This window comes from Notechis scutatus, chromosome 15 (assembly GCF_049901735.1).
Source record: "Notechis scutatus isolate UNSWTSFEM ecotype Mainland chromosome 15, rNotScu1.2, whole genome shotgun sequence".
Lineage (NCBI taxonomy): Eukaryota > Metazoa > Chordata > Lepidosauria > Squamata > Elapidae > Notechis > Notechis scutatus.
In genome coordinates this window covers 5,893,848-5,914,531 of record NC_142023.1, presented here as the reverse complement: position 1 = coordinate 5,914,531, position 20,684 = coordinate 5,893,848, and the positions used below count along the sequence as shown (strand labels likewise).

General features: G+C 41.7%; 1 protein-coding gene across 5 annotated transcripts in view; it reads right to left on the bottom strand.

The window, feature by feature from the left end:
- Positions 1 to 11,871: 11,871 nt before the first annotated feature.
- The window catches only part of TNC (tenascin C), a 55,228-nt gene continuing 46,415 nt past the window's right edge, over positions 11,872 to 20,684 (bottom strand). For 4 of the 5 annotated variants that reach the window (XM_026686542.2, XM_087944160.1, XM_087944161.1 and 1 more), the window contains 7 exons: positions 20,307 to 20,437; positions 18,298 to 18,430; positions 16,599 to 16,750; positions 15,540 to 15,636; positions 14,770 to 14,931; positions 13,608 to 13,771; positions 11,872 to 12,878 (listed from right to left, as the gene is read on the bottom strand). In XM_026686542.2, coding sequence (XP_026542327.2) covers positions 12,768 to 12,878; positions 13,608 to 13,771; positions 14,770 to 14,931; positions 15,540 to 15,636; positions 16,599 to 16,750; positions 18,298 to 18,430; positions 20,307 to 20,437 — 950 coding nt within the window. In that variant the 3' untranslated portion in view covers positions 11,872 to 12,767. The remainder of the gene's footprint in view (positions 12,879 to 13,607; positions 13,772 to 14,769; positions 14,932 to 15,539; positions 15,637 to 16,598; positions 16,751 to 18,297; positions 18,431 to 20,306; positions 20,438 to 20,684) is intronic. The other variant, XM_087944163.1, reaches the window with a different exon arrangement.

Genomic DNA, 20,684 nt, shown 5'->3' with positions numbered 1-20,684 from the left:
GTTGAGGCTCTAGAAAGAGTGCAGAGAAGAGGACCCAAGACAATTAGGGGACTGGAGGCTAAAACATACAATGAGCCTTTGCAGGAACTGGGCCTGGCTAGTCTAGGGAAGAGAAGGACCAGGGGAGACATGAAAGCAGTCTTCCAATATCTGAGGGGCTGCCACAGAGAGGAGGGGGTCACACTATTTTCCAAAGCACCTGAAGGCCACACAAGGAATAATGGATGGGAACCGATCAAGGAGAGATTCAAATAAGAACTAAGGAGAATTTTTCTGACAGTGAGAACAATCAAATGGAACAGCTTGCCTTTGGAAGTTGTGTGGTGCTTTATCCCTGGAGGCTTTCAGGAGATTGGGCTGCCATTTGTTAGAAATAGTGTAGGGTCTACTGCTCGGGGCAGGGGGGCTGGATTGGATGACCTACAAGGTCTCTTCCAATCTGTTAACATATCAATAGTTGCCACAAAGCAGGCAGGGGTCAAGCTATTTTCCAAAGCACCAGAAGGCAGGACAAGAAGCAACGGATAGAAGCTAATCAAGGAGAGAAGCAACCTAGAACTAAGGAGGTATTTCTTGACAGTGAGAACAATTAACCAGTGGAACAATTTGCCCCCAGAAGTTGTGAATGCTCCAACACTGGAAGTCCTTTCCCCCCTTCATAATAGGATTAAATAATGTAAGTTTTTGGTTGAGCCAATTCGATGCTTTTCTTTGCACTGCAGGCAAAAAAAAAAAAGTGTAACAGAAAACAAAAATAAACAAAGCCATTTTTAGATTTAAAGGAACTGTTAATAATAATTAAAATAAAAAATAAAAAAAATGAAACCACCATCCAGAGAAAGCCTTAAAAATGAGGATTCATCAGGAATTAACTCATCAACACATAACATCCTTATGAAAAATGCATGCGTGAATTTGAATGCCTTTGGAAGTTCAGGCCATGGAAAACAGAGTGGGTTATGAAATGAAAGGATTCAAAGAGAAACTCATCGCACAGAAAAAGGGGTTCTGAGAAAAGGTAGGGCAGGTTTTGGCAGAAGATGACAACTGTAAGCCTGTCCTGAAGAGGAAATTACAGTGACATCAGGACTTGGAGAACTGAATTTGACTCAGTTGACATATTGGATAATCAAATCACAATTAGCTAACCGCAAAGCTATTTTTAGCAACTACACAGCGTAGGCCAATAGGAAATTATTATTGTGTGCCCAGTTTTGGCTTCTCTTTCTTTTCTGACTCTATCTTGACAGTTCTAATGATTCTACTTTGGTAGATTCCTCCTCCTCCTTTTTTCCTCTTTTTCTTCCCCTTCTTCTTCCTCCTCTCTCTCCTCCCTTTTCCTCCTCTTCTCCTCTTTCTCCTCCTCCTCCTCCTCCTCCTCCTCCTCCTCCTCCTCCTCCTCCTCCTCCTCCTCCTCCTCCTCCTCTAGTTCCTCCTCTTCCTTCTACTTCTCCTCTCCCCCTCCTCTTCCTTTTTCTCCTTCTCCTTCTCCTTTCTCCTTCTTCTTCTTCTCCTTCTCTCTCCACCTCCTCTCCTTCCTTCCTTCCTTCCTTCCTTCCTTCCTTCCTTCCTTCCTTCCTTCCTTCCTTCCTTCCTTCCTTCCTTCCTTCCTTCCTTCTAGTTGGGGAGGCCACACGTCCAAGAAATGAGCCCGTGAAAGGCAAAACTGGTGTGCCAGCTTTCCTGCTGTCCTTTTCAAGAGAACTTCACGATTCTAAAGAAATGCCAAATGGAGGAGTGAAATCTGGAGAAAAATCTGTGAGACCTTCTTGCATTCCTAATTACGTCCTCGATGCAAGAATACTTCTGTCAATCGCCAGCTGTAATGATGTGTGGGAATGACCTTCTGGAACAGGGTGAGCCAAAGAAATGCAGTGATCTGGAGCCGTATCTGGAATGTGGGTAGGGCAAGCAGTTGAGAAGGGATCTCCCCTCATTTCTTGGACGGTAAAGGGACGGCAGCCATGGGAGATTACTTTCATCTTGCAAGATCAATCTTGATCTTGCAAGGTAAACCAAACGATGAGGTCATTCTACTTTATCGTAAGATTACATTAGCCGAATCTTGCAAATATGAAACTGCATCTCTCCACCCTCCCCTTTACAGCCTAACAAACTAGGGAGGGTCTCTTCCAAACAACACACCCCTCTCATATTCCTGCTACAGGAACTGCTTTTATCTGCATCTCCCCTTGATTGAGTTTCCTTTCCTTTAAGGTCATTCCCAGATACCATTACATCAGCCTTTCTGGATTGCTGGACTACAACTTCCATTATCCCCAAGGGGTTGATGCAGGCTGTTGGGTTCTGAACATCAGGCAGTCTACAGATTGTCTTGGCTTTCCTCAGACAATGCTACTGAACATTGGATAGCCATTCATCTAGGATAGCATAAGGACTTCAGATTTATATGCCTATGTTGAAGGCCTCCACAGTCCCTTAGATTCTATGATTCTATGAAGATCAGGGTTCTGAGAAAGGTCAGCAGATGTGAAGAGGCCCATAGGATCAAGACTCAGACATGACCAAATATCTAGGATCTAGTGAAAAGAAGGGATGACATGAAAGCAGTATTCCAATCTATGAGGGGCTACTATGGTCAACCTATTCTCCACAGAGCAAGGGATGGAAACCCATCAAGGAGAGAAGCAACCTAGAAATAAGGAGAAATTTCCTGATAGAACAATTAACAAATGGAACAACTTGCCTCCAGAAGTTGTAGGTGCACCAACACTGGAAGTTTTTAAGAAGATATTGGACACTCATTTGTCCAGAATGGTACAGGGTCCCCTGGTTGAGCAGGGACTCAGACTAGAAGACCTCCAAGGTCCCTTCCAACTGTGTTATTCTGTTACACTGTTATTTCCTACTCTGTTTTTTTTAAAAATTCTGAATGAATAACATCACCACCATGATTCTATGGTCCTATGGGTCCATGAGTCTATGATTCTATGGTCCTATGGTTCTGTGGTTCCATGATTCCATGGTTGCATGGTTGTATGGTTGTATGGTTCTATGATTATATAGACCAGGGGTCTTCAAAGTTGGACCATAGGACCATAGAATCATAGACTCATGGTACCATAGGACCATAGAGTCATAGAACCATGATCCTATGGTCTATATCAAGGCTCTTCAAACTTGGCAAGTTTAAGACGTGGTCTTCAACTCCCATAATTCCTCCTCCAGTCATGTTAGCTTCTGGGAGTTGAAGTCCACAAATCTTAAACTTGCCAAGTTTGAAGACCCTTGATATAGACAATAGGATCATGGTTCTTTGATTCTATGGTCCTATGGTTCCATGAGTCTATGATTCTATGGTCCTATGGTCCCATCGTTCTATGGTTCTATGATTCTATGATTCCATGGTTCTATGAATACATGGTTCCATGGTTCTATGAATCTATGGTTCCATGATTCCATGGTTGCATGGTTGTATGCTTCCATGGTTCTATGATTATATAGACCATGATTAAATATAGACCAGATTTTATAGATCATGGTTCTAAGATGCTATGGTCCTATGGCCCTATCATTGTATGATTCTATGGTTCTATGGCTCTATGATTCTATGGTTCCATGGCTCTTATGATTACATAGACCATAGGATCATGGTTCCATGACTCTATGGTCCTATGGTTCCATTAGTCTGTGGTCCTATGGTCCTATCGTTCCATGGTTCTAGGTCCTATCATTCTATGGTTCTGACTCCATGGTTCTATGAATCTATGGTTCAATGATTCCATGGTTGTATGATTCCATGGTTCTATGATTATATAGACCATAGGATCATGGTTCCATGACTCTATGGTCCTATCATTCTATGGTTCTATCTATGGTCCTGTGGTTCTGTAATTCTTTATTTTTTATTTATTTATTTATTTGATTTGTCAATTGTTTCCAAGATAATAAGTATAAGTGTATACATAGTTGTGAATACATGAAATGGGTATATATAAGAAAAAAAATAAAAGAATAGAGAAACAATAGGACAGGGACGGTAGGCACGTTGGTGCGCTTATGCACGCCCCCTACAGACCTCTTAGGAAAGGGGTGAGGTCAATAGTAGACAGTCTAAGGTTAAAGTTTTTGGGGTTTGGGGAAGAGACTACAGAGTCGGGTAGAGTATTCCAGACATTGACCACTCTATTGCTGAAGTCATATTTCCTGCAATCAAGTTTGGTGCGGTTTACTTTGAGTTTGTATCTATTGTGTGCTCTTGTGTTGTTATGGTTGAAGCTGAAGTATTCATTGACAGGTAGGACATTGCAATGTATGATTTTATATACCATGCTTAAGTCAGACCGAAGACGGCGTAATTCAAGGTTTTCTAGTTCTAGAATTTCAAGTCTGGTGGCATAAGGTATTCTACAACGAGTAGAAGAGTGGAGAACTCTTCTTGTGAAATATTTCTGGACTTTCTCAATTGTGCTAATATCAGATACGTAATGAGGGTTCCAGATTGATGAACTGTATTCGAGTATTGGTCTAGCAAATGTTTTGTATGCTCTGGTTAGTAGTGTGGCATAGAGATAGGCAGGTGCTTTATTGCTCTTTCCCCCCTGCCAATTCTTCCTGCTCCTCTCGATACTTTCTGTAAAATTAAACACAAACTGGAAATGGCAATTGGATTGTGGTTCATTTTTTTCCTGTGCTTGATGACCACATTCACTCGCAGTGTTTCACAATGACCTCCCAACAGCAAGTTAAGCAAAGTTGTCATGTCCGCCTCATTATTACTATTATCAATGTTTGTTGCAAGTCTGTTTTTCTTTGTTTTTAAATAGACGTGTCTGAGCAAAGCCACTGGGGTATTTCCCTCTATTACTCTCTATTTACTCTAAACTTACCAGCTATATTTTGAAACCGAGAGTTAGAGATAATACACTATCAACTCAGCAAATGGAATGTATTTAGCGTCCACAAAGAAATCTAAGCCAGTTCAAATCAAGTCAGTTTAGTTCATTTCGTAACAACTCACAAAATTCATCCCTTCAATTCATTTGCATTTTAAACGTGGACAAAGCTGAAAGGTGTATGATTTTTACAAGATTATAAATCAAATCTTTTGACTTTTTTCTTCTTCATGTTTTCAGCTATGCTTTGGCACCTGTAGCTTGAAACAATCTCTGAATCTTAAATCATAACTTATAAACACTTCGAAGAATTTGTTTTGGTGCCATATCTTTCATTATTATTTATAGATTAATGTGATACCACTCAGGGGTGGGATGTAAATTTTTTTTAAAATTTTTATTGGTTTTTAAAACAAACATAAACAAACAAAACATAAAAACATCAAGTCATCTTCCATATATGTACATACAGTGTGCCGGTTGGTTTACAAATTGTTTTGTGCTTCCATTTCATAGTCTTCAATTATAATTATATTGTATATAATCTCATATTTTCAATCAAATATTAAATACATTAATATCATTATTAATCAATCATTTGACTATACTTTTATTCATTCATGTTTTACAAAATGATCATATTTTACTTAATTTGTTTTATGTCAATTCATATTATCATTCCAGATCTATCCTAGAATCATTTTGTAGATATAATAAGAAAAGAATACATCTTTATATATTTATTATTTTCTAAAAGTCTACATATTTCATTACTATATTTTATTGTCTAACCATTGATAGAATAGATCCCAAATTTTATAAAATTGTTTATCATCTTGTTCTCTAATTTCAAATGGGCATGGCAGGGGAAGGATACTGTAAAATCTCCAGTCAGAGGTGGGATTTGCCGGTTCTCTGAACTACTCAAAATTTCCGCTACTGGTTCTCCAGAACTGGTCAGAACCTGCTGAATAACCCACCTCTGCTACCCACCCACACCCACCCACACTCACCCACCCACCCACACCCACCCAAACCCACACCCACCCACATATCAGAAAGAGGAAGATTGAGAGTTCACAAGATTGGTACTATATGGAACAAAACTATGACCGTATCTGGATGTTCTGCTTCAGTTACCACAAAGCTCCTCCTAAAGAGAAGAGGGAAAACAAGTTGTGTAAAGGATGTCTACTGTGATATTTCTGTGTCATATATGTGTATGTATGTGGGTATATGCATAATGGTTATCTTTTGAGAACTAAATGCAACTTTTTTTTTTATTTATGTGATTAGTTTACATTTAAAGTGACAATAAATATTCTATTCTATTCTATTCATTCTCTATTCTATTTTAATTCTTTATTCTATTCTATTCTAATTCTCTCTTGTCTTCTAATTCTCTATTCTATTCTATTCATTCTCTATTCTGTTCTATTCTTTATTCTGTTCTATTATTCTATTCTAATTCTCTCGTGTCTTCTAATTCTCTGTTCTATTCATTCTCTATTCTATTCTATTCTATTCTATTCTTTATTCTGTTCTATTATTCTATTCTAATTCTCTCGTGTCTTCTAATTCTCTATTCTATTCTATTCATTCTCTATTCTATTTTAATTCTTTATTCTATTCTATTATTCTATTCTAATTCTCTTTTGTCTTCTAATTTTCTATTCTATTCTATTCTATTCTATTCTATTCTATTCTATTTTATTCATTCTCTATTCTATTCTATTCTTTATTCTGTTCTATTATTCAATTCTAATTCTCTTGTGTCTTCTAATTCTCTATTCTATTCTATTCTATTCTATTCTATTCTATTCTATTCTATTCTATTCTATTCTATTCTATTCCTGTATTCCATTCCATTCCATTCCATTCCACATTTTCTATTCTATTCTATTCTATTCTATTCTATTCTATTCTATTCTATTCTATTCTATTCTATTCTATTCTATTCCATTCCATTCCATTCCATTCCATTCCATTCCATTCCATTCCATTCCGATTCCCATTCCATGGTGCAAATACATGCCAATTGCCAAGAGCCCAAATTTTGATCCCATGAGCATTTGGGGTACTGTGATGGTTCTAAGTGTAAGTACCCGTCATCAGTCACCTTTTTCAGTGCTGCTGTAACTTCAAATGGTCACTAAATGGATGTAAGTAGAGGACTACTTGTAACTCAGATTGAAAACTAGGGTTACTTTTAGCCTTGGGATCTTAGCTATTTGGGAAACTTGATAAGTATCACCCAGCACTTGAGGTGTTAGCACACAGAAGAGGGAAATGACTTATTCTGCACACCACCCGAGGGCAGGATTAGACATAACAGGTAGAAAATCCTTAAAGAGAAACCCAACCTAGAATTTAGGAGAAATTTCCTGATATGGAACAATTAATCAATTATGAAAGGGTTTGCCTCCAGATACTGGGTGCTCCAACACTGGAGGTGTTCAAGAAGAGACTGGACAGCAATTTGTCTGGAATGGTACAGGTTTCCTGCTTGAGCAGGGGTTGGACTAGATGACCTCCAACTCTGCTATTCTGCATTTTGCTACTGTGTTTCTCATATAATAAGGCCGGGTCTTATTTTTTTGAGCGAAAAAATGGCTAGGCTGTCTTTTCGGGGTGACTTAATTCCCCCCTTGCATCTCCGGGCGGGCGGCAACGGCTTGGATGTTGACCTCAGCGTTGGTGGGGCACCATATCTGAGTGTGCAACAAAAGTACTTCCTAATGGCAAGTCCCCCCACCATTCCCCCATTTCACATGTTTTAATATAGGCCTTAATTTGGGGGAGGGCTTAATTTCATTTCATGCCTATAAAACATGCTGGGACTTCCTATTGGGGGAGGCCTTATTGTTGGAGAAACCTGGTGGCTCATTTCTCAAAAGTTGGGGTTGCAGTGCCATCTAGTGGTTCTGAATGGACATTTCCCATCAAGGCAATTCGGCAAAAGATTACAGTTACAGGTGAAATAATGGTGGATCACACAGGAATCCAATCCATTGCTTCTTGCAGACGTTTCATTACCCCATTAGGTAACCTAATCAGGGCCAGGTGTACTCGTTTCCCTCTATTGTGTTCTGATGTCTACACCTCAATTATCCTGCATGGTTTTGGGATTATTGACTGGTTAAAACAAGAAAAATAATACAGGGACTTGGACACATGTTCTGTTTGGGCAGACTGAAAAAAAACACAGATCTATTCATCTGGTTGCAAGGCAACTGTGATAACCATGTTCAGGTGCATGAAAAGGTAGTGTAAGAAAAACTCCCCAAAACCAGGGCCAGAAATAATAGGTATATATGACAGTCAAATTAATTTTGTTGAACAGGGCCTTGCCTAAACCAGGGGTCGCCACAGTTAGCAACTCTGAGACTTGTGGACTTCAACTCCCAGAATATCTCAGCCAGTCATTCCATGCTGGCTGAGGAATTCTGGGAGCTGAAGTCCCCCAAGTCTCAAAGTTGACAATTGTCTTCATTACTTAAGGCAAGTTAAACTTGGCAAGTTTAAGACTTGTGGACTTCAACTCCCAGAATGCCTGAGCTAACATGACTGGAGGAGGGATTCCGGGAGTTGAAGTCCACAAGTTATGAAGCTATCAAGTTTGAAGACCCCTGACTTAAAAGGCGAATTGGAGTTGGGTCTCCAACCTTGGCAACTTGTCGACTTCAAATCCCGGAATTCCTCATAAAATCATAGGGTTGAAATTCACATGCCTGGCTGGAGAATTCTGGGTGTTGAAGTCCACAAATCTTGGTTGAGGACTTCTGGGAGTTGAAGTCCACAAGTCTTAAACTTTGATAACTGTCTTCCAGTAGTGGAGTGGGTTGTCACAGAGAAGAGGGAATCGGCTTATTCTCCAAAGCACCTGAAGGCAGGGCTAGAAATAAAAATGGGAAAATCCTTAAAGAGAGATCCAACCTAGAACTAAGGAGAAATGTCTGGACATGGAACAATTGATCAATGGAAGGGTTGACTCCAGAAGTTTTGGGTATTCAATCACTGGAGCTTTTCAAGAAGAGACTGGGCAGCCAGTAGTCTGGGTTTCCTACCTTAGCAGGGGGTTGGACTGGATTACCTCCAAAGTTCCCTCCAATTCTGTACTTTTTTTTTTTCTACCAGCAGCTCATTTCTCAAAAGTGGGGTTGCACTGCCATCTTGTGGTCCTGGATTTCCCATCAAGGCAATTTGGCAAAAAAACGTTATAGTTACAGGTGAAACAATAGTGGATGACACACCTCTTGATTGTAACCATTTAACATCTGTATTTGGGTGCACAGCAGTGGTGGGATTCAATTTTTTTTTTTTTACTACCGGTTCTGTGGGTGTGGCTTGGTGGGCGTGGCAGGGGAAGGCTACTGTGAAATCCCCATTCCCTCCCCACCCCACTGACCTGCTTTCCAGCTCCGTTCTCCTGTGCAGAGCAACAAAAGGAGACCCAGCCAATCAGCTGGGACTCAATGGGAGGCGGAGAATAGATGGAGGGCAGGGCCAATCAGAGGTGGGATTTGCTGGTTCTCCGAACTACTCAAAGTTTCCGCTATCAGAACTGGTCAGAACCTGCTGAATACCACCTCTGGTGCACAGTTCACGTATCTTCTCAGTGCTGTTTTTGCTGCTGATGGAGTTCTGAACAACATCAGAAGAAGTTTCATGTGAAAGAGATGTGAAGTACTTATTGTGGGGTCTTTGGTGCTCCCTGAACTTTGTTTTTTGGGTTTTTTTGCAGATATTTATTACCCAATTAGTTAACCTTACCAATGCTAGGTGTACTCATTCCCCTGTATTGTGTTCTAATAAGTCTACACCTCAATTCTTGGGTATGATTCTGGGATTATCATTTATAGTTACAGGTGAAATAAAGGTGGATCACACATGAATTGGGTCTCCAAATTTGGCAACTTGTGGACTTCCAATCCCAGAATTCCTCAGCCAGCCATGAAGTCATGGAGTTGAAATTCATAAACCTGGTCGAGGACCTCTGGGAATTGAAGTCCACAAATCTGGTTGAAGAATTATGGTAGTTGAAGTTCACAAGCGTAGCTGAGGAGTCCACAACAAGTCTCAAAGTTGCCAAATTTGGCAGCTTTGGTTGGCTGGCGAGGAATTCTGGGAGTTGGAGTCTACAAGTCTGCCAAGTTTGGGGAATTCTGGCATAAACTGTAGGAAGTTAGCACCCACCTAGAAAATTGAAATATCCTAGGAAATATTAAAAAGGCAGAATATTTCCTCTAAAAAGAATAGAAACTCAGAAGCAGAAGCTCACCTCAGAAGCAGAGGTTCACCCCCACCTTTGTTAACGGGTGGCCCATTAAGGTCTAGGCTAGAATACTTTACATAACAAAGATCTCCAGGTAAAGTTATAGCAATTGCTCAAAAGCCCTTTCATTGCATCATCATCCGGAAAGGCTCAGCCAAGCCTGGATCTCAGGACAGCCTACAGAGTTGCCCCTGCATGGCCTCATGGGAGTCTGACCACCAATCAGAATACAAGCTCCAATTCAAATCCCAACAAAGGTTATAAAACCCAGGCACTCTCAGCCCCTCAGCCCCTTTTCTTGATCTCTTCCTTCACCTTGAAGCATGTGGTCATCCTTCCTTTTCACTCTGGGCTCCAGGCCATGTGGTCCTCCTGTCCACCGTTAAACCTTCCAAACAGCCTCCATGTTTCCAGTGTCTTTTCCCCCACCTGGAACCCGGAACCTGGAACATTTTTCCATATTCAGGTTACCTGAATCCCTGGAGATCTGCTGGAGTCTAGTAATGCTTTAGAGTCTTCACAAGACATTTGGGCATAATGCAAGAGGTCGCTCACAATGATAGTCTAATCATCTATGTTGCTCTCCTCTGCGCACTTTCTCGAGTCTCAACAACGCTGATTTTCAGCTTAAATTAACTTTAAGAGTTTATCTATCTTGAGCTCAGCTTTCCGTCTGCAAGTTCTTAATGATTTCTCCCATAGGCTGCATTTCAAAGATTGCTAAATCAGTAGAATGATTCACAATTCTCCTCCTTTTATATGCCTTTCTGTCTTCTCCTTCCTGGCCGTTGTCTTGTTGTTGAAATAACCTCAGCCATAGTTTTCATTATAGATCCGTTACAATTTTGCCCACCGTTACATTGTTCTTCTCCAAATACTGTACATTTTAAAGTTTTCAGCAAGGGTTGAGGCTGTTTCAAGGGTACGAGAGGAATACTGGAAAACTTTAGAGCTGGGCCATGCTGCTGCCTACAAGGAAGGCTAACATTATTTTTAGAGAACCCCAAGAAACAAGAGAAGAATCAGTGACCTACTCACTGTGTTGCCTGCCCCATTTCTTTGTCCACCAAAGCCTTGCTTGACTGCCACCCCGTTAAAAAATTGTGTTGAAAAGACAAAATAAACTCTGCAAGTTGGAAAAAGCCCAACTTCTTCCAAAGAGCAGTATGCAAGGAAGGGAGAAATGGCATTTTCTTCTAGCTCTTGTTCCCACCCTACCCCCTATTTCTCTTGGCTTTGTTTAGCTGTAGACAGGGAAAGAAAAGAAAAGAAAAGAAAAGAAAAGAAAAGAAAAGAAAGAAAGAAAGAAAGAAAGAAAGAAAGAAAGAAAGAAAGAAAGAAAGAAAGAAAGAAAGGGGGAGGGAAGGGACAGAAAGAAGGAGAAAGAGGACAGAGAGAACGAAGGAAAGAAGGAAGGAAGGAATGTAGAAAGAAGAAAGATGAGGGAGGGAGGACAGGAGGGAGAGAAGGAAGGAAGGAGAAAGAGGATGGAAGGAGGAAGGAAGGGAAGGAAGGAAGGAGCCATAGTCCAAAAGAAAATTAAAGTTCTTGCTTTATGTTTGAGTGAAATGGGTGTTTTGAATCAAAACTGATCTGCATCTATTTAATACACAAATACACACACACACACACACACACACACACACAAAACCTACAATTACACTCCTAATCTGACACAACCCTGGCTTTGCATACAAAGTGTACAGTCCTGGGGCAAAAAACCCAAACCAGAAATGTCTATAAAAGTAAAGTTGTGCTTTTATTTATTAATTAAAAAAATTACAATCAGACACCATCCCGTTGGGTTTCAGAAAGCATGGGCTTCTATTTGTTTTTTGTTTTTTTACAAAATGACACAAATTTAGCTTATTATTATTATAATTTTCCCTTTTTCCCCCCATTTATATTAATAATATTAATTTTTAGGCGGAACTGTTTCCTCCCGTTTTCCTGGTTCTGAGAAATGGATGGATGGACGGATGAAGGGATGGAGGTGAAGAGAGATTCCAAGAGACTGAACTACTAGTTTGGAATGGAGACACAAACACAATTTGTGTCTGTGTGTGTGTGTTTGTGGCTGGTTTGTTAAGCCAGGAGAGAAAAAAACAACAACACTGAAGTCCTTCCATTCTGCAGCCTCAGCTCCTGTTCCTCTGAGCCACTCAGAAAAGATTCAAGTCAACAAAAGCCCTCCAGCAAGAGAGAGAGAGAAAAAAGACTGTATAGAAATATGTCCCTCCCTCCTTCCCTCCTCTTCCAAGATTATCTTCTTTGGTGCAAAGAAAGCCATCTATGGACAAGGAAAAAAGAATGCTCCACCAAGCATGCTACATTTCGAATAAGGCTTTCCCCCCACCCCATCCCACCCCAAACACACACACAAAAAAATAGAAACTGGTCAAGGAGAGCCAAAACGGGCTCTCATACAACACGGATGCTTTGGTACACATTCCCAGCTCTGTCGCCAACCTCTCTCTCTCTCTCTTTCTCTCTTTCTCTCTCTTCTCAATTTTTTCTGGGGGTGAGTGGGGAGAAAGGCTCTTTTTTTTAAAAAAATTCCACCCTTTTGTTCCATTTTTCTCGGTCAATGCCAAAAAAAGAAAAAAAAGAAAAAAAAAAAAAAAGTAAGATATCCTTTATGCTCTCTTCTGCCTTCCTTCCAAATTCCTAAAACTGGAAGGCCGTAGCTTCATCTCCGCAAACGGAATGGAATGCTCGTGGCCTTTCCAGTGGAACCAGTTGACTCCCTGCAAAATGCAAAAGCGATAAGGTGAGGTTGGAGGAAGGGACGTTCAATCAGACTAGGAGCATGGGGGGTGGGGGAGGGAATGGGACAACTTGTCACAGTCAATTTGCCATGGCCAACTCGCCATGGCCAAGTCACCACGGCCAACTTGCCATAGCCAACTCACCATGACCACCTTGCCATGGCCAACTCATGGCCAAGTCGCCATGGCCAACTCACCATGACCAACTCGCCATGGCCAACTCGCCGTTGCCAATTAACCATGGCCAATTAACCATGGCCAACTTGCCATGGCCAATTAACCATGGCCAACGTGCTATGGCCAGTTAACCATGGCCAACTCACCATGGCCAACTCACAACAGCCAACTTGCCAGGGCCCACTTGCTGTGGGAAAACTCGCCATGGGACAATTTACCAATTCTGTTGAATTATTTAATATGGATACAAATGGTTTAATTTTTGCCATTCATGTTTCCTTGTGTCCCTCCTTTTGCACCCTTTCTTTAATGATTCTATTCCACTGATTCTTTGATATTAGTATAGCTCTTGTCCCTCAGCAAGTTGTCCTGCAGCGAGTTGGTCATGGCAAATTGACTGTAGCTAGTTAGCCATGGGGAGTGATGGGGAGTCCTTGGTGGCCTCTGAGCTTGGTTGTTTTTCTTGAAGACAATGCTAGGGAATGTCTTCTAGGCCAATGGATGCACAAGGACTCATCCAGAATGACTTACCTGGCTGTGACTGTTGTCTCCATACCGACCCATAAGGTTGACTCGATGACAGTTTTTGTACCAGAACGCCCCTTTGTATGATAAGGCACAATTTGTGATGGCGGAGTCATTGTCCTTGTCAAAGGTGGAGAACGAGCGTCCATTGTGGTAATGCATGGAATCACCTAGATGATGGGAAGAAGATAATGTTTTTGACAGACGAATAAGGATAGTCATATAGTTATGGTGATTGTTATTGCTATTAGGTCATGGAGCTCTGTATTTTCAAAACAAGAGACAGAAGTAGCTAACAGAAGAGAATATTTGCAGATCAGGGTTTCTTGCAGATGTTTCATTGCCCAACTAAGTAACACCATCAATGCCAGGAGGAAGTGGGGTTTGCAGACAGTTGTTGTAGTAGTAGTAATAGGAGGAGGAGGAGGAAGAGGAGGAATAACTGTGCAGTCTTTGGTGCTTTCTGTGCTTGGTTGTTTTCTTGGGTCTATGAAGAGAAGGAGAAGGAGTAGGGAGGAGGAGGTAGAGAAGGAGGAGGAGGAGGACTGTGGAGTCATCAATGCTTTCTGAGCTTGGTTGTTTTCTTGCCGACATTTTATTACCCAACCACGTAATGTCATTATCAGTGCTAGAAGGGAATGGGGTATATGTAGAGAAGGAGAAGAAGTAGAGAGGAGGAGGTAGAGAAGGAAGAAGAGAACTGTGGGGTCATCAATGCTTTCTGAGCTTGGTTGTTTTCTTGATGACATTTTATTACCCAACTAGGTAACATCATCATTGGTGCTAGAAGGGAATGGAGAGAAGGAGGAGGAGGACCGAGGAGGAGGAGCAGGAGGACTGTGGGGGTCCTCGGTGCTGGTTTTCTCGCAGCCATTTCCTGATCCAGTTAGGTAACATCATCAATGCTGAGGATGCATTCGTAGGACACTGATGATGTTCCCTAGTTGGGTAATGAAACATCTGCAAGAAATCCACCCAGCTCAGAGGGCACCAAGGACCACACAGTCCCCCTCCTCCTCCTCTCTCCACAAACCCCACTCCCTTCTAGCACTGATGAGGTTACCTAGCCGGGTCATGAAATGTCTGCACGAAAACAACCCAGCTCACCGAGGATCTCAAAGAATTAGCTGCCAATCCTTCTTTCCACAGAACAAGGAGAAAGATCTACCTGCGTCACCACTGTAGCCATCTACTTTCAGCCGATAGCGTGTCCTGGCATCCCCCACGGTGAACTGGTTGTAGAGAGCATAGGCGGTCTCGTCGCGATCGCGCAGGTCCACCCTCAGCTCATATGGGCCTTGGGAAGTGATTCGGTGAAGCTTCTCCAGCCCTGCAGAAACAAACAAATGAAGGCTGTCAATTAAGTGGTTGGATTGTCCAATGGCCATTGTTGCGTTACTTGTCTTCAACTCTAAGGGTCTGTAGGAAAACATGCATTTGAATTCAAACGTTCATCTGTAAGGGTTGTTTTTTGAACATTCAAAATCTGCAACAAGAGTGGCATAATTTTGGTGTTTAAGGGGTGGTGCATAATATCTAACAAGTGTATCTCTGTCCGTTGACCTTCATCGTTGACCTGTCCATTGACCTTTATTGATTGAGAAAGACCAATTGAAGTTTCTCCCCATGTCTATGGAGCCTGCCCATGATTTGGACTTTATGTGTTATGGGTTTTAGTCTGCACAGCCACAGATCAGAGATGAGTGAAACTATCATCTGGGGTATGTGGTCCCCAACCCCAGTTGGAAAGGCCGAGAATGTGAATTTGGAAACATCTGGAAGGCTTTACAAAGTAAGCTTGGGAGAAGTAACACCATGGCCGGAAACCATATTGGATGTTGTCCTTCTAGTGAAGCATACAGGAGTTTGAAGTACTCCATATTCATTTAGAAGAACCAACAGATCTTGATTAACTCAATAAGTTTTGTAGCCACCTACCTAGCCAGAATTCATTATTGGGATCTCCAAAACCACTCTCATAAGTCCTCCAATTCTGGTAGAAGTTCACTTCGCCGTTCTGCCTTCTCAAAAAGACCTGGGGAAATCCCAATGCAATCGCGGTCATTTTAGAGGATTGTAAACAAGATCTGAGCAGGACGCTGACAAGAACAAGTTACTAAACCTTCCTTAATATGGGTTCTTAATAAAATAGAATTAGAATTAGAGTTAGAGTTAGAAATTAAAAATTAGAATTAGAATAGAACAACAGAACAAAACAGAATATAGAGTAGAGTAGAAATAGAATAGAATAGAATAGAATAGAATATGGAATAAAATAGAATAGAATAGAATAGAATAGAATAGAATGATAGAGTAGAGTAGAAATAGAATAGAATAGAATAGAATAGAATATGGAATGGAATGGAATAGAGCTAGAAGGGACCTTGGAGATCTTCTAGTCCAGCCCTCTTCTCAAGCAGGTGAACCTATATAATTTCAGACAAGTGGCTGTCCAGTCTCTTCTTAAAAACCTTTAGGGATGAAGCGCCCATGATTTCTGAAGTCAACTTCTCTTCCGCTGGTCAATTGTCCTCCCTGAGGTGATCCAAAAATCCAACATTCTACTGCAGGGGTCTTCAAAATTGACAGCTTTAAGATTCGTGGACTTCAACTCTCAGAATTCCTCCTCTAGTCATATTAGCTCAGGAATTATGGGAGTTGAAGTCCACAAGTCTTAAACTTGCCAAGTTTGAAGACCCTTGGTCTACTGTAAGGGTTTCATGTACAGAGAAGCTACAGAGAAGATCTGGGATCTGCTAGCTGGATTTGCAATCGTACCATCACAAGAGAATGAACTGCAGCCTTTTTCATCCATCTGCCTGTTGGACACAGCCTGGGTTAGATGTCCATTCTGGGCTCCGTAGGAGTCCCTCTGAAGCATGGGAGAAGCTTCTCCCCTTTCTCAGGGTCTCCATGCACTGGTGCAAATCACAGACATGAACACACACAAAAAAAACTTTAAGAAGGGAGGAAAAAGCCAAAGAGAGAACTACGTACAATCCATCCGCCTCCGTCAGAACTCATGTCACAATACACTTCAACAGGCTGAGATTGGTTGCCGTTGATATAGATGGTGTACAATCCAGAAGCTATTTCCCCATTCAGCAGAGTTTGGGAGCAGTCTTTGGGGTAAGGGTAGAGAAGTCCAGCTGCAGGGAAAGGAAGGGAAGTCAAGGCATGTTGCAAACAGGGAAACTTGCATCCTCCTCCTCCTCCATCTCCATTTTTCCTCCTCCTTTTTCCCTCCTCCTCCTCCTTCCTTCTTCTTCCTCTTCATCTTCTTCCATTTCCCTCCCTCCTCCTGCTTCTGCTTTTCCTTCTCTTTCTTTCTTTCTTTCTTTCTTTCTTTCTTTCTTTCTTTCTTTCTTTCTTTCTTTCTTTCTTTCTTTTTCTTTCTTTCTTTCTTTCTTTCTTTCTTTCTTTCTTTCTTTCTTTCTTTCTTTCTTTCTTTCTTTCTTTCTTTCTTTCTTCTTTCTTTCTTTCTTTCCTTCCTTCCTTCCTTCCTTCCTTCCTTCCTTCCTCCTCCTCCTCCTCCTCCTCCTTCTTCCTCCTCCTCTTCTTCCCAATTCCCCCTCCTCCTTTTGCCTTCTTCCTTTTCTTTCTTCTTCTTCCTCTTCTTCCATCTCCCACCATTGCTCCCCCTCCTTCTGCTTCTCCTTCTCCTTCTCCTCTTCCTCCAACTCCCTCTCCCCACTGCCTTCTGCTCCTTTTCCTCCCTCTCCTCCTCCTATCTATTGACATTCTCTTCCCTCTCTTCACACAATCTTTGCATTTCAACCATTAGGATGTGATTTTAAAAAGAAAGAAAGAAAGCTAGACACGGGGGCTGCGTTGTGGGGTGTGTGGAATGCTGTTCTGTCCCTCCCGGCTATTTTAATTTCTTTGACTCTTCTCCAAGCGTCTTCTGGCCCATTATAAAACTGTATTATGCATCATTGTCCCTTTGCAAACTGTGATCTATCATTCCAGGCCTATACCAATGGGGAAAATGGGAGGATTTGCTTTGCATAATGTCTGCCTCTGTCTCCCACGGGCACAAAATCATGCTCTTTCTGCAACATTATAGTCATAGAAAAGAAGGAGTTGTATTCTGTCACACCCCTCTCATTCAGAGGCTGCCAAGACGCTTTTGAAAAGAAAATTTCATTTCATCTTATCGCTTTCTATCTCCTTCCTTCCTTTTTCTGTTTTTAATTTATTTTTCTTCCTCTCCCCCTCCAAACAGAATTGCCTTCTACAGATAGTCCTCCACTTCCGACCACAATGGAGCCCAAACATTCTGTTGCTAAGCGAGACAGGTAAGTGAGTTTTGCCCGTTCTATATTCTTTTTCGCCACCATGGCTACGTGAATCACTGCAATTGTTTAATTAGTAACCTGGTTGTTAAGTGAATCTGGCTTCCCCCGTTGATTTCGCTTATCGGAAGGTCGCGAAAGTGGATCATGTAATCTCCCTGTCGCACTGCAACCATTATAAATACGAGCCGGTTGCCAACCACCTCAATTTTGATCCCCTTACTGTAGGGATGCTTCAATAGTCATGAAAAATTGTCATAATTCCCCCTTTTTCAATGCCGTGGTAACTTCAGACGGTCACTAAGCCGAGAACTATCTTTCTTAGAAGCTCTTCCATTCTCCATTGAACTGCATCGAGAAGAATGTGGATACGACTTTCTTTGGAAACGCCGGTCACTTACTTGTGGTGAACGTGGTTTGGATGAAGTTGCTCTTTAGTGTGTGGAGCAGGGCCTGCAGCTTTGCCATGTATAGAGTGGAGGAACTCAAGTCTGCCAAGCTGTACGAAGTAGATTCGGGCCCCAGGACCACTTCCTGCCAGAGAAATAAAAACAGAAGAGGAAAAAGAATGAAGGTGGGGCGCTGGTTGAATAATTCATGCAACTTTTAAGAAAACAGTGCCAAAGAGGGATGAAATTGGGGCTCTAATTTTCTCCCAAAGTTTACTTCTATTGAGAGTTTTGCAGGCGATAATTCAGCGCCAGAAAAATAAACACAGATGGCTGATGCTTCATTTAACATCTTTATAAACATAAGTAGATTTTACAAACCAGTTGTAGATTTCTCCAACATGGAGCAAACGCAGACAGAAGTAGACATGTTGCAAGTTCAGAGCTACAGCAGTAACTTCAGCAGCTCAGAAATAGACATCAGTTTCACTTTAGTTCAGCAAGTAAGTTAGTTTCATCTTCAATAGACAGACTCAGAGCTCAAACATAGCTGCAGAGTTGCAGAGCTTAACATAGAGCCACGCCTAGACTATTTTTAGTTTCAGTTTCCAGCCTAGGCTACTTCTAGTTTCTGTTTCCAAATTATCCTCATTGGCTGGCTTAGTTGCTATGGCTATTCATTAGCTGACCTTGTTACCAAGCTCTATTCCATCCAGTTCATGAATATACTGAGAACTTCGATTCCCATCCTTGGATCTGGAATGGTACTTGTCCACAAATTTCACATGAGCATACCATATCTAAAACATCTCTGGTATGCCTGATCTAGTCACTAATAGACATGATGTCAGGATTCCAGCAGTTACCCCAATTAAATCATGAGTCTCGAGCCAAACTTCCAAAACTTCAAAGGATTTATTGGGAGTTCACATGTCTGGCACTGCCTGGGTGTAGCCGACTCTGAGACACATCATTCATTATCACCCTTGACCTTGGTTTCCCCCCCACCCCGCTGGGTGTATCATAATTCATATTCTCCAATGAGACACATCCATAGCCAAGAGTCATCAATCAGGCTCTCCAGTTAAATTTTGCGTGGCAGAAACTTCGGTCACCTAGAAACTATCTTTGAAAACATTTATGGAATGCAAGCTGCCCCACTGCTCTCCCCTCCCTTTCTGTTGGCAACTCTAAAATGACCATAGACCTATTTTATGACACATGACTTGTTTGGAGCTAATCAAAATACACAGAGCTATGAAGATGACTGCACTGATTGACAGGTGGACTGTTTTCCAGCAGGCTGTAACTTCTTACAAGTCCTTCTAAAATAAAGGTTGCTTTTGGAGATGCCTAGGAGAACAAACCCATCAGGACTAGATGCAGCAGTCCATCTGCATTGAAAAGACAAAGGCCACCCTTTTGAAGACAGCAAAGTCCACATTTTGGACAGAGAGGACCACTGGTTTGAAAGAGGGGTCAAAGAGGCTATCTAGGTCCAAATTGAACAGCCCCCTCTCTCAACAGAGGGTAGGGGATACGACATCATCTATCTCCAATCTACAACACAGTCCTTTCAGCAGTTCCAAGAAAGCTCCCCACCCATTTGCACCACTCAGGTGACTCTGAGGACACAGATAAACCTCCAAGTGGCCTCAATGACTCTCTAAAAGAAGGCAAATGACCAGCTGTCTGCAAGGAATATCAATCCTTCTATTTCCCACCATCTGGTCAACTTCTTGGATGAGAAGCAAAATGTGTACGAAAGTAAAACAAGAAAGTCTAGTTGCCTCCTGAAAAAACACCTTTGGGACTGGAGTTGAGTTTAACTTCCACTGCTTCCATCCATGTTTTTTTTTTCTTCACAACATAATGGAAGCAATCGTTGTCTTCCATGTTGTCCCTTTACTTCCCACTGGGAAATGGAGATGTCAGGAGAAAGTTCTTTAAATGCTACAGATAGAGCAGAGATGCTTCTGCATGCAAGAGAGGACCAATTCTGGACCTAAACCCTTCCTTACCTTGATTTTGCCATCAGCAGATTCATAGATCAGAAGGTAGCCTGTGATAGAGCCCTGGGGTGGCTTCCACGTGAGCAGAGCTGTTTCAAACTGGACATCAGAAGCAGTTAGAGATCTGGGAGCATCAGGACCTAATATTGTGAGATGGGTTACAGGAATCAGATTGATGGAACTCCATCAAGCACAAATCTAGCTGGAAACAGATCACCAAGATGATGTCAAGAGATGACATGTCAACCACATCCTTATCAATCCCCAAGAATCAAGAATGACACATAGAATGACTCAAGTAGTTCCTTTTATTGTTCTTCACCTACAGACAGGCTCTTGCCAGACTAAAGCAACTATTTGCATAACTACAGATATACTCTTGGAATT